This window comes from Pundamilia nyererei, unplaced genomic scaffold (assembly GCF_000239375.1).
Source record: "Pundamilia nyererei isolate P.nyererei 1_Seehausen unplaced genomic scaffold, PunNye1.0 scaffold00178, whole genome shotgun sequence".
NCBI classification, from domain to species: Eukaryota; Metazoa; Chordata; class Actinopteri; order Cichliformes; family Cichlidae; genus Pundamilia; species Pundamilia nyererei.
Window position 1 is genome coordinate 355238 of NW_005187579.1, and position 13282 is coordinate 368519.

At 46.2% G+C, this 13282-nt stretch overlaps 1 protein-coding gene across 2 annotated transcripts; it reads left to right on the top strand.

Annotated features, from left to right (window-relative positions):
* The first annotated feature begins 11046 nt into the window (after positions 1-11046).
* Positions 11047-12354, top strand: id1 (inhibitor of DNA binding 1, HLH protein). Of its 2 annotated transcripts, none has more exons than XM_005746410.1 (2): positions 11047-11516; positions 11762-12354. In XM_005746410.1, the coding sequence occupies exons 1-2, from the start codon at positions 11160-11162 to the stop codon at positions 11798-11800; spliced, it is 396 nt and encodes a 131-aa protein (XP_005746467.1). In that variant the 5' UTR covers positions 11047-11159; the 3' UTR covers positions 11801-12354. The 2 variants fall into 2 exon arrangements, with proteins under 2 accessions (XP_005746467.1, XP_005746468.1); XM_005746411.1 differs by having other exon boundaries at positions 11765-12354.
* The last annotated feature ends 928 nt before the right edge of the window (positions 12355-13282 follow it).

Here is a 13282-nt window from a genome sequence, read left to right on the forward strand (position 1 = left end):
TTCCATGATGTCACCTTATATTTCCCCTAAAACTATTACATTACAGCATTTCCAGTAAATCAGGAGTTCAGTGTATGATTGAGGGCTGCACAAAAACAATGTTGTGGCATACTGGAGTTGTGGCGTTTTTTTGTACGTAATTGTTATTTTTGTGCTTTTAATCACTGGTGAGGCAGTATTCTTGACACTAGCTGCGTTTTGGTAATATTAGGTAATGTTAGGAAGGATTAGTCTCCTATGACGACTATTGTTATATAAGTTACAAAGAAATTCACCCTTCTGAACTGCAATGTCACAGTAATTCTGTCTCACACAAAATGCAACACGACAAGTCACCAAGGGCCACCACTGGCCTTAGGCTAATGTTCATGCATACTGGCATGCCACGAATACCTCAACCATGACCTTGGTTCATTTTTACATGACAGATAAAATGCCCCTGAAGTGGCCAGCAAGTCGTGCAATCCCACAATATCTCATAGTGAACAGTCACTGAGGATAGTAAGGTTAACAAGCTATCGTTAACAATAATAGCTCTATCATTAGCATTGTTTGCAATGAGCAAATAGCATTCCTTCTCCATCCCACAGCACCTTTCTTAGCTGTTTTTGTCTTTTCAAACATGAAAATATTCGGTATCTGTAAGCCATTTTGGGGTTTGAGCCCGTCGAGAATTTTAATAGATGATGGTTTGGAGTGGATGTTGTTTGTGTTCCCACATGCACAGCTTATCCACACTTGAGGCAGTTTTCTGTATATCTGTCAGGTAGTTTGGCCAAACAGAGCAGATTCTCTATTAAAGATGCTCATGCTTTTCTGAAACCACATGCGGGAGTGTTCCCTTTGCAAAGCACTCTAAGGGTCACCGTGTTCTTTGATATAATGCTTTTGATTAGGACGATACTGAGAGGAATTTGGAACTTTCCCGTGTTGGCAGGATCGCTGATGTTCCTCAGTTATGTGCCTGCTAAAGAACAGCACTGGATGTGCAGTTTGTGACCGGCTGTGGTGAAATAAATGTAACTGAGAGCAAGAACAGGGCTCTATAATGACACTGACAAATGACTTCCATTTAATTTTTACTTATGTAATGCTTGATACCAGATGAGCTTCAGTGTCAGCACCATGGCCAATTTGGTGCACTCAATCACGGCATCCCTGCTGTGTTTGTACTGTGTAAACAAACTTATTAGCCTTTAGCGCTAAATCTGGCTTCTTAAAAGTTTTTTTTCTTTTTGTTAATATGCACTCAAATGTAAAGAAACAAGGATTTCATTTTTAAAATAATATAATTTAAAAAGAAAAACTTAATTAATGGCTAACCAGAGGACTGTTCATCAAATATATTTGAGGCCCTGGGCTCAAGCGCATTACCATGCAGCGACATCAAAGTTCTGACAAAATCAAGCCACGCAGAATCCAAGTCTCACGTGAGCGCAGCCTTAATCTGTGCGGAACAATCATGTTACCTGGATAACTGAACATGGTATTATCGCAAATTCCAAGTGTGAAAGCAGCTTTGCTTTTTCCACTGCTATGAACTCGAGTTTGTTGTAAACAGCAGTCTGAACATTGGCTGTTTTGCTCATGCAGAGCTGGAGCAGGTCAGGGGGGCAGCTGTGGGATGAATCACAGCCCCAGCACACACGTCATCCTGGGTGGGAGTCCACAGACGTTTCCCTGGATCGCAACTGGACATGGATCGAATCCTAGTATAAGTGAGAGCACTAGTGCAAAGATAAACATGTAACGCGAACAAAAAGCAGGAAGTGAAACCTAGAAACGCTGAGTAACTCTGGTGTCACAAGGTGAGAAATCGCTGCTAGCACCTGGCTGTTGACACCTCAAGGCAGCAGAGGTAAGCTGAGTGAATAACAGCAACACCATCACACTGTGAAGCTCACTGTAAGATAAACACATGACTCTGAAAGACGTTTTTATGTCGAACCGTTCTAGCTGACTCAAGCCTGAGTGAAATACGGAGCCATTCGGGGAAGAGAAGAGTGACTAAGACATGCACCTGCCTCTGTGTCAGGACAACACCGCCAGCAAACTGACAGGAGAGAAGGGGGCGAGAAGACTCCGTGGAAAAAAAAAGAAGAAGAAGGAATTTCCAAGGACATGGAAGATGTTGTGAAATCATATTGAACATGTGGCCCGCACAGCTGCAGAGGGAGTGAATCGCTTCATGTGTAACAGCATGAATCACCAATAGAGTTCCTCAGAAGTCAGATCACACTTTCAGCTCTCTCTCTCTCTCCCTCTGTTTTCCATACCTTGCCTTCTTCATCGCAGGTGCAAGGGGTGAAGTAAGCTGCCTAGATTGTCCACATGTGCTATATAAGATCATCTAAGCTCACACATGTGTACAAACACACACACAAAGAGATATATAAATACCCCCCACCCCCACACACACACACATCAGTGATCACAATGAACAATGCCGGAGCCATCCACAGTCTCTTCATCAGCATGAGATCATGTGGCACGTATAACACATTGCTCACACACTTCCTCCTCCCAGCTCTCCTGCCCCCACTACACTATAACACAGGTGGCCATCTGCGGGAGCCGGATCAGCATTCCTGCTCTGTTGTTAAGTGACATCTCCTCTAAAGAAGAGTCCTCATCCTCATCCAGGAAAATCAGATGACTCACGAGACTATTTAACTCGGATGGATCGCATTGGGGTTTTCTCGCACTGCTAATTTAAATCGAATTCTTATGGGAGATTGTTTGGGACTCCCACTGCACATTAATGCAGCTCTATCGGTAGTAGTAATGCTCGGATACATGATTAGGAACATGTTGACCGCTACAGCTCACTAAAGGCCTGGTTGCGGCAGAGTTTCAGACAAATTATTCATGTAAATGAACTTATCGGGCCATCTTGCCGTTGGAGAGCTGCGCCCGGCTTGCTCCATAAACCTCTCATTTTAATCCACTGTTCAACAGAAATCATAGCTATGAGACAAAAGAAATAATATGAATATATATTTTTGGAAAAAATCAGTTTAAAATAACCCACCAGCCTTAAAGGGGATTTTATGATTTTTACAAAACGTCAAATCTTTTGCCAATCATCAAATAATGAAACTTTATGAAATGTTTTGTGTGTGAGAAGAAAATGAGAAGAAACGAGGGGAAAATTGTCAACCCAGATTAGCACGTTGTAGATGACAAACAGCCTTAATAGTGATCGCTCAGAGGCAAACTCCCCTGTAAGCTTGAATGATAAGCGGTGGGTGTCTGATTAGGAGCCCCTTCCAAAAAGTGAAGAGGCTGCCGACATCTCTATCAGTCAAAGCGCTGGCTTCTGATGCTAAATTGACAGCTTTAGAATGTGTCTTTAATGCTAATTCAGTGGCTAAATACACCCAGATCTGGGCTAGCTGTAATGCTCCGTGGGGCAGTAGTGTCATCCAGGGTCCCGGAGGACTGCCCAGTGCTGCTCTGTGTGGTCCTGCCCCCCCTCCCCAGAAGAAAGTAGAGGCTGAGGCCTCTGGGCCTCTCTCTTCTCCTTGTCCTCCCTTGATATCAGAAGTGCTGGAATGGAGGAGTAGTTTTGGGAGTGGAGGGATGTGTGTGTGTATGTGTGTGGGGGACTGGGTCTCCCTAGTTGCCAAGCGAACACCATATGGGCAGCTCACTGGTGTTACTGGGGGCCCGGGGCAGTTCCCAGAATTCACATGATAATGAAGCCCAGGGCCATTCAGAGTGCTGGCCTAAAGCTGGGGCTAAGAGCTTTTGATAGCCCCCAGCAGCCTGCAGGCCTGCCCACCCCAGGCCCAGCCAGCTTTCCTGCCAGGCACAAACCACCTGTTTGATTTTCCCAGGGCCCTGCCACAGCGGATGGAGAGAAGAGAAAGAGGGAGAGCAGGGAAGAGGAGGGGAGGGGCAGCAAAGGAATGTCTCCCTCTTATTTTGCCACTGAGTGTGTACTTCCCATTCACTTCCTCTTTATAATCCTCCGGCCCTCCCCTCTCACGTGCACACACACACATACATACACGCCGCTGCATAAACACAGGCGTGCACGCGACTATAACCTAGATGCACATATGCACACACCCCTGCTGACCCCCGCACACAGACTCTTTCCTCTTTTGTTAAACTCTCTGAAACAATCCCAGGGAGAAGAATGAGGTTTAAAAGTAGGGCACCTTCTGCTGCATCAAAGATTCTCACAAGCAAATTCCTGGACCAGGGCCCCGGGTGAAAAGCAGGGCGCTTGTCTTAGCTGCGTGGTTTTCAGCGCTACGTGGGAACCAGAGGAGGATCTTCACCGGGCAGCCGGTGGGGACGGGATGACTGGCAGTGGAAGCACCCAACAGAGCCAGGGGTGGATGAGGGGGGGATAAGTGGGTGATGCACACACGGGTACATGAGGGGACACTCGATGAGAGGATGGGAACTGGGAAAGAGGAATGACGCTTATGTCACTTGGGGGTGGGGGTTCGAAGTATGTTTAAAGATGGCTGCATTCCTTTATCATGGGAATTGCTGGCCAGTGCGTGGCAATAACACCAGGACAGACATGGCAGATGGCGTTGGCCTCTGTTGCTGAAGCTACAGCACATGCAAAGAGTGACTCTAGCCTTATCAGCCTCAGTCAAAGAGGCTGATTTTTAGGTCAGTTTAATTTGGCTATGGGGCTAACAAATGACATTTGCATATAACATGCTGAATGCATGCTTTCTTCTCTGGCCAACTCCAAAGTCGGAACACTTCCTGTTGAGAAATCATGTGATGCAATCGCAGTAGCAAAACACAGGCATGTACTAGGAGCACAGGTGTGCAGGTGTGACGCTGTGTACTCTGCGGCCACTTCTTGTTCACGGTGTGAAGGCGGGGCAGCGTTCCTACAGTTTAACCTGAAATGCTGGCTTGCTGGGGGCTAAACACCTGCGTTCACAGGGTGCCAGAGAAGGTGGGGGGTAGAGGAGGAGGAGGTGGAGGAGGAAGAGGCACACCCGAGCAGCTTGCATTCACCCTTACCTAACAGGGTCTCTGGTTACTGTAGTCCCCTGGCTGAGCTTTTTCTTTTAACACATTATTCAGGTCATGTGCACAAGGGACATCTGCATAGAAAACACTACAATGACCCCACACTGTGGCTCCACTGTGACAAGAAAACACACACCTACACCTGTTGCACCTGCGCTGCCTTCTGGAGGTTGCATGAAAAGATTCCCACACCCAAAGAAATTGACTTCCTCCCACTAGTGCTCCTTCTATACAGCTTTGATAAATAGAAACAACAAACAGGAGGGGAAACTCGAGCAGGCTCAAATCACATATGAGCCAGGGGAGACTGCTAAGGTGGGACTTTGGTGTCAAGAGCGTCAGGGAGCAAGAAACAAAAACTCCCCGAGGCCCAAATAACTTGATTATAACCGCTCCACAATCAAAACAAAAGTGGCAGGCCCAATCTGTTCACTGTCAATGGCGGCTCTCATTTGTCAAGCCCATCCAAGAGGTTGGTTCTCAGGCGACTCGCACAATGCTCAGTGACAAATAGGAGGGCTCTCCTTTTAGCCCTGCCTGCCACAGGGAAGCCCATCTGAAGTATTAATCTTTTGGTGGAAGAGTGGAGGAGAGAGCTCAGCCTGGCCCAGCCATTGTCCCCAGGTCTGGGCCCTCTGAATGGGGCTTTGTCAGCTCCCCAGCTGCCACTGTCCATGCTCCATCGTTGGGCTTTGGCTCCCATGTCCCCTGGCCGTGCTGACTGGACGCCTCTGTGCAGCTGTGGGGATGTGCACGTTTGTGTGTCTGTGTGTGTGTGTGTGTGTGGGATGAAGAGAGAGGTCAGGTGACGAGCCATTTGTCTCACAACACACAGAGACACACACACAAATATGTGGCTTAACATAAGGCCTTGCTTGTCATTTCAAAGGGATGCATTCAGTTACCATGGAATCTTAAAAACAACAGAATGAGTTCCCATCTTCTCTTGAGTTCAGGAGCAGCTTGTGTTCTCACATGGCAAAAATACATACTTTGCAAACTACAACAAATGCATCACTTTTGAGTTCACTCTAAGGGTAAATTATGCATTTGCAGACAATATGCATTTCAAAAGGGATGTCCCAGGTAAAATTAGGTAACGCTGGACATGTGAGCGCAGGCAGAAGCTCTTATTTATTGTTCTCCATCTCCTGCCTGCAGCAGGGGGCAGCTAGCCAGCAGCAATCAGGCCTGTCCCCCATAGGCATCTTGTGGCAACCAGCTGAGAACAGCTGGCTTCCCCTTCTGCTACTAGCGGACCTGGACTCTGCTGGAAGTCCTGGAAAGGAGAGGGGCTTGTAAGAGCTGACAAAAAGCCAGTATTCACACACAGACAGGTTGTGCTAATGAAGAGGCCTCATTAGGCTGCATTTACAGTGTCTATAGAGGTGCGTTTGCTGTTCAGTCCAAGAAGGCAGAATCTCTTCAGGCTGTGTTTAGAGTTTTACTACAGCCTCAATATAAAGTTTGTGTTAAAACATCCAAAATGGCACCTGTGTGATGTCAAACCGAAAGAAGTAGGGGGAGGGCTGAGGGGAAATACTTGCTAGGCGGACGGAGGGTTGGTGGGTGATGGGGATGACCACTGAACGGAAAAGGGACTCTGGTGTTATTAGATTTGCAACAAGCTGTAACACTGTCTCTCATTGTGTATCCCTCCACCCCGGCCCTCCCCCGAACCCCTAGCCGTAGAGAAGACTCCCAGTCCCCCCACCCCACCTCTGAACACCCACTCCTCCCCACAACACACGCACTCCCAGCTAAAGCTCGCTCTCCAGGCAATTGCCACTGGAGTGGAAAGTATTCCAGAGCACAATGCCTATGCTCTCAATGGGTGCTTTAGCATGCCACCAGTGCGCTGTCACCAGCAGATGGGGAGCTAATTAGAAACCATTAAAGGGCTTTGATAGTGTGTGTGGGAACCAGGCGGAGGGAGATGGCCACAGGGGTGTAAAAGGAGGGGGTGAGCTTTGGGTCCGGTGAACGCACTCATACACATGAACACAACTGAGAGAAACAGATATAGAGGGACCAAGCTGTCCCAATGATTCCTCTCAGGCCAAGGACCCTGAGCAGAGGACACCTGGGTGGGGGGAACTTCAAGGATCTCCACAAGGTTCAGCTGCACACCAACTATCAGATGGAGATAGCATTCCTGTAACCTGCCCCTGCCTTTCAGGGAAGGGCGTCCATCCACCCACCCAGTCTGCTCCCTGCACACAGGAAAAACACCCAACAGGCGGTGAGGCTCCAGCCGGTCTGCACTTTTTGATGACACATCTGTGAACTGGGACTCCCACAGGAAGTGAGTCCTAACCACTGGTCCTCAGTCATTACACGGGCTGGGCTTGCCAGGGAGGTGCCAGGCCACGCCGGGGCACACGAGGATGTAAGGAAACACACCCACAGAAGGTGTGACGCACTATGTTTAAAAAACACAACTAAAAATCTCACACAGATCAGCACAAACTTTCTTCATTCTTGTGTTGAATGTGAGGAGCTTGAGGTGCCATGGGTCATCAATCAATCATCCGAGGATAGACGTGACATTGTGGTGCGGTACCACAAGTTTTATACCTGACACCACACTTCCCCCCAACCCCGCTTCTCCCTGTCCCATATGAGCCTCTCCACACACCTGCACACAGGTGTGATCATTATCAAGCAAACAGGAAGAGCCTGACTGGGAACTGGAAACTAATCCCACAGCTGCGAGGAGTGGCATGTGCATTTGTGTGTGTATTTGTGTGTGTTTGTATATGTTAGTGAAAATTGTTGAAAACTTAAAAAGTGACACTCGCTTTTCATAATCAAATCCCACCCTGTTTCTTTTCGACAGCGTATTTGGAGAATCATACCAAAGTTAAAATCCTCTGTCCAAGAAAGCATAATTGTGCTTTGGTCACTTTCATGTTTCAGGAAGTAGTACGAGGGCTACTTATTGTCCTTGCAGCAATAATAACAGCAGCAAAAGTGTCAAAGCATTACTGGAATGTCCTATTTCCTCCCAGTGAATTCCTGCACCAACTTTTGTCCCCCACCCATGCGGCTTCCTGCAGTGTGCTTTTATAGATCTGTTTGCCGTAGCGATAAAGAGGGCGTATTAGCTAATATGTTTCCCCTCCACCGAATGGAACAACTTATCTAGGAAAAAAAAGCTACCAGAAAAGTGTTTGTGTGCTGGCATAAATGCTGCAAAGATACACCGTGTCCTTGAAAGAAAAATACCAGCGCTTCTTTTTGCCGTTTGATGACGTGCGATGTTGCAAGAGCACTGACACAAACAGTAGCCTGTCAAAAATAAAAAGTTAAAACACAGAGCCATAATCAGCTCACATATAAAGAGTCCACGGGGAAATGAATTCTGTGTCAGTGATGAAGGAGGGAAGGGGAGCGGGGAGAGAAAGAGAGGGCACTGCCATTCTGTCAGTTAAAATCAGGAGCTAATATGTTTCACTTTTCTTTCCCCTCCTCTGCCTCTTCTCTCTGTCTTCTCTCTCTCGCTCCCCTCGCCTTGATGTGCTGTAAACAGGCTAAAAAGGGCCCAGCTGTGTGGAGTTATTGTTGGTGTCAGTAGGAAGTGCTGATAGCTTTTGCAGCTGAACAAAAGCTGGATGAGGGGAGTGGAGGGGCGCTCCAGACACTGTGGCTCCAGCCTAGATTCTCTCCCACAATCCCTGCACCGCACTCCCATTGTTCTGCCCACCCGGCCTTCCCTCCGCCCTGTCAGCTGCGACCTAGGACAGAGGGCAAGAAAAAAAAAAGGGAAAAGAAAAGAAAAGACAAGAAAGTAAAGAAGAAAAAAGTTTTTACAGGCTACTGCAACAGCTAGAAGAAACAGCCGGTGGTAGTTAAGTTTGTTATACTGGCGTTATCTCTGGTATGGCACAACATCTGTGCAGATATAAGCAGCGGCTATAAATGGCATTTATATTAAAATGTGAAGAGAGCAAGCTATTTATAATTTCTTCCTCCTGCAAAAGGAATGATGCAAAGCTAAGAGTTCAGTCAGTCAGTGCAAATATCAAAATATACATTATTATTTTTATGTATATGCATTAAAACAACAATTACTGCAATTGCAAACATGGGCAGTGAAAGTTGTTGTTAGAAATATATTGCACGGTATTATACAGATACTTGTGCAACGTTACTGCTTACTGTTCACTTTATTCGTGCATTACATTAATGCGTTAGCTAGTTTTAATACCCATGCACAGCACTTTCTCTTAAGTTTTTCTTTTTCTTTTTTTTTTGCATATTCTACACATTCCTGCACTGGACTGTAAAACTTTTCACAAAGGGAAACCATTTATATAATGTTTTCATTATGCATCTGTTTCTACTCCTACATATTTCTTGCAGTACTTGCTTTTACTTTCTGTTTCACGGGGATTGTTATGCAAATACCAAGGCAAATTATTTCCACTTTAAAACTTAGTTGAAAAAAAAACTGGTTTGGATTGTTTCAGAACTTTACCTGACGTGCTCAGTTTTCACACCAGCTAAACTTAAAACTTTATGCCTCATGTATTAAACACTGTATAAAATGTATTATTCCATTAATAAATCAACAGTAAGATATTATGTAACAATATGACGCTTAGAGCGGCCATTCTATTTGCTTAATGGCACAAATTTCCCTTTATCAGCTTTTTTAATTTCAGATTTTCTGCATTATTTGCACGACAATAGCAGACAGGGAACAGAAATGCGTTTGATGCATGATGCATTCATACCGGTTCTCACTAACACGGTGGTCACCGGAATTCCTGCACATGTAATAAAATGCATGCATTTTTTTTAAAATAGTAACGTAGTGAATGTCGGTCGTTTCAAGGAATGCTACAGCTAGTTTGTGTCCTAACTCCTTTGTAGCTCCGGCTGACAGCAGCTGCTCTGCAGGTGCGCGGGGCGGTAATCTCATCCCGCTGCTTTAAGGTGATAAATGAACGACAAAAGCTCCGGAGCCGGTTTGTTCTCAGGGATCCGCGCGCCACGCAGGTGAATGGAGGAGTGCCGGAGTGCGCGCTCTCTTGTTTAACGTCTCCATGGAGACCGCCCGAGCGGCGCCAGGCTGACAGGCGTCAAGGCTCGGATGAATGGGTGACGTCACCGCAGTGGCGCCTGCCAGTCTGCTCGGGCTTGTTTGGACAATCTGGGGGGAAGATTCGGAACAGAGCGATGCGATCTGAGTGCGCGCGCGCACACACACCCAGATACACGCACACAAGGCTGAGCGCACACTGCAGAAACATGTGAAGGAATCCGTGAAGCCGATGCTCACACTGGTCTTCCTTCAACGCTGAGAGCCTGGAAAAAGAGACCGTGCTCGTCCAAAGAAGTGCCGTTTGTGAGCATAAAGAAAGCTTTGAGTGAAGAGAGCGAGGATTTTAGGAGCGTGTTTTTCCCCAAATCGGTCAACACTGTGACATCGAATAGTAATAAGCAAATGATCGAGAAAATTGAACAAACCGCGTAACTGTTCAGACGCTGCATTCCACGCAAATCACGTAAATCTAAAAGAAAAAATGAAACCCTAATACACTTTTAGAAAAGGTTACTCCTTCCCAGAACTCCTTCCCAAATAAGTTCTTTAAACTTTTACTGTACTATTGTCATCCACATCTGCAGTGGCATCAACAATTGTGAAAAGGCACTGTGGTAGCCCAATTATCATTAGCCATTCATTCCATTCATCCCGTCCCGTCCCACACGCATTCTCACAGCGCATACCCAACCATTCACCACCCTTTGACTGTCCCCAGGCAATCTACACCTGCAGAGTCCCCAAGCCGTGGACAGCTGGATTCCCACATATTACCCATAAAAGACACACATTTGTTTCCATTTGTAACGCCATCCCTCAAACAGATTGTAAATCCCGATAACCAGCCGAGCGCTGTCACTGGCTGAGAGAGAAGTTTTGAACCGCCCCCATCAATACAAACGCAGCTGTCCCATTGGCCGTCCTCCTTCAAACCGGACGATTCGGCTCCGCCCCTGGCGTCTACTTTCTTATAAAGCCGGGGAGGTTTGCCCATGTGGATGTTGCGAACTGTCAACATTGCGTTGCTATCAGTCCTGAAAAAGGAGACCAACCCAATAACTCTTCTTTCTCGTCATTTTTGGAAGCTACACTAATCAAGATGAAGGTTGTCGGATCTACCTGTGCCCTGAAGAGCAAAGGCGAGGACGTGGTGCGCTGCCTGTCCGATCAGAGTCTGACCATCTCCAAGTGCAAGATCCCGCTGCTGGACGAGCAGATGAGCGTATTCCTCCAGGACATGAACAGCTGCTACAGCAAACTGAAGGAGCTCGTGCCCACTCTGCCCACAAACAAGAAGGCTAGCAAAGTGGAGATCTTGCAGCACGTCATTGACTACATCTGGGACCTGCAGGTCGAACTGGACGAGCCGGAGAAGAGCCGCCAGCACACCGTCAGCAGCGTGCCCCGCACGCCGCTTACCACCCTGAACGCGGAGCTCGCCAGCATCTCAGTGGAGGTAAATTTCTCGCCACTCATACTGAATGAATCAGGGAATGGGCAATAGTCCAAACAGAGCTGCATGCATTCAGATAAAAACATGTATATAAGTGTCGGTGCGCGTGCGTAAAGTTTGCGAGCCCGTGCGTAAAAGCTCAATTTGCGCATGGATAACAACTCCTGTGCTTTGCTAAAAATATATATTTATGTATATATATATATATATACCTGCGTTGTACTAATCAACCTACTTTCTTCTTCCAGCAGAACGGATGCTCAGATGACAGGATCATGTGTCGTTAAGAGCTCTTGGAGCATCGCCCCATCACATCACATCAACCACAGCGAGGGGATGAACAAGGCTACTTAATGTGACTTCTCGAACCGCATCAAGAATTACAACCTTGAACTGTGTAGGGACGTTTCGTACTCCCAGTGTTAGATAACAAGTTGTGTGGACATTCTGCGGCGACGAGCCTCTCTTTTGTCGCTTAACGGTTCTCGATTTATAAGAGGGTCACGGGACGAGAGGAAGATGAACAGAGAGTGTCCAGATATAGACTGGGTTAGCCAGGGGACCAAGAGAAGTTCAGCGCAACCGGCATCGCCCGTTGCTTGCAGAGTTTCTAAAGAAAGCTAACGTTTCTGTTACTGCTCTTTGTATTTTGTGTAAACCATGTAGAGGATTCAACATTTTTTGTAAAAGATTTAAAAAGAAAAAAAAGTTAATTTCTCAGATTCCTGAGCGACAAACTGTATTGTATATTACAATGCCACAATATGTGAAGATATTGTTTTCTTACAATGTACATTATTTGGTGTTTTTATTAAAACAAGATCATTATTTTTGAACAAGATCCCTCTGTGTCACTGTGTCTGTGTGCGGGAGTGAGAAGGTATCTGACTCACGTGCTATACCTGGGGAGGTTTCGTTGCTGGGAGCTGTAACTGAAAAATAACACTGCATGGTGATTACGCTATGATGACCTTTAAAGCCTTATTAGCATTCCAATAAATCACACAAGTACACTCATATATTCTTATTTAGGAGAGCGTAAACTAGTTGTCACAGAAAAGTGCTACACCTACTTTCAAGTAAAGTTAAAAACCAAAGCTGGTGGTAAACCTACTGGTTCACAGCCAGTTTAATTGGTAATTTGACTCACTAAAAGCCATTAAAGTATCACATTACAAGAGGAAGTCACACTTTAAATCTACACATTTAAATATCCTTACAGATACGGTCTTGACATAAACTTTAAATTAAAACCACGCATTAGTGACACATGTTCTGTCGAAGGTTTTCATTTATTCCCCCAACATCTGTCGAATTCTGTGGCAAAGATAAGCCCATTGATCAGCAAATAAAATCAAATAAAAACAAAAGGCTTTTCTTCACTACATAAAACATCCATTTAAATATGGTGTTTCAATATGTTCTCGTGTAAATCAGCAGTCGAAAAAATAAAAATCTGCCGGCACCGAAGGAGTTAAATGGCTTTGGCGAGGCGATTCGTTATAAGATTTATTCTGTCTCCCTGGTGCAATGTTTTTCCCATTTCCCTGCGGTGCGATGCGCACAGCTGCAGCCCCGGCGTGGCCAGTGTGTGATTGTGTTTGTGTGATAGCTTTGTGCCAAGGGCAGGGGAGGGCGGCGGGGCCCAGACTGAGCGGCGCCTCGGCACACCTGGGGAAGTTCAGGTTAAATAGCTCCACATTCCTCAACACACAGCTGATTGAAACATTAACAAACAGTAATCCACAGGCCAGGCCGCAGATGGGCCG

What these genes read in the sequence shown, in the direction of transcription:
- id1 (XM_005746410.1), top strand. Translation starts at nt 11,160, where the DNA reads ATGAAGGTTGTCGGATCTACCTGTGCCCTGAAGAGCAAAGGCGAGGAC. An exon ending in TCGCCAGCATCTCAGTGGAG is followed by an intron (nt 11,517 to 11,761) that starts GTAAATTTCTCG and finishes TTCTTCTTCCAG; the next exon opens with CAGAACGGATGCTCAGATGA.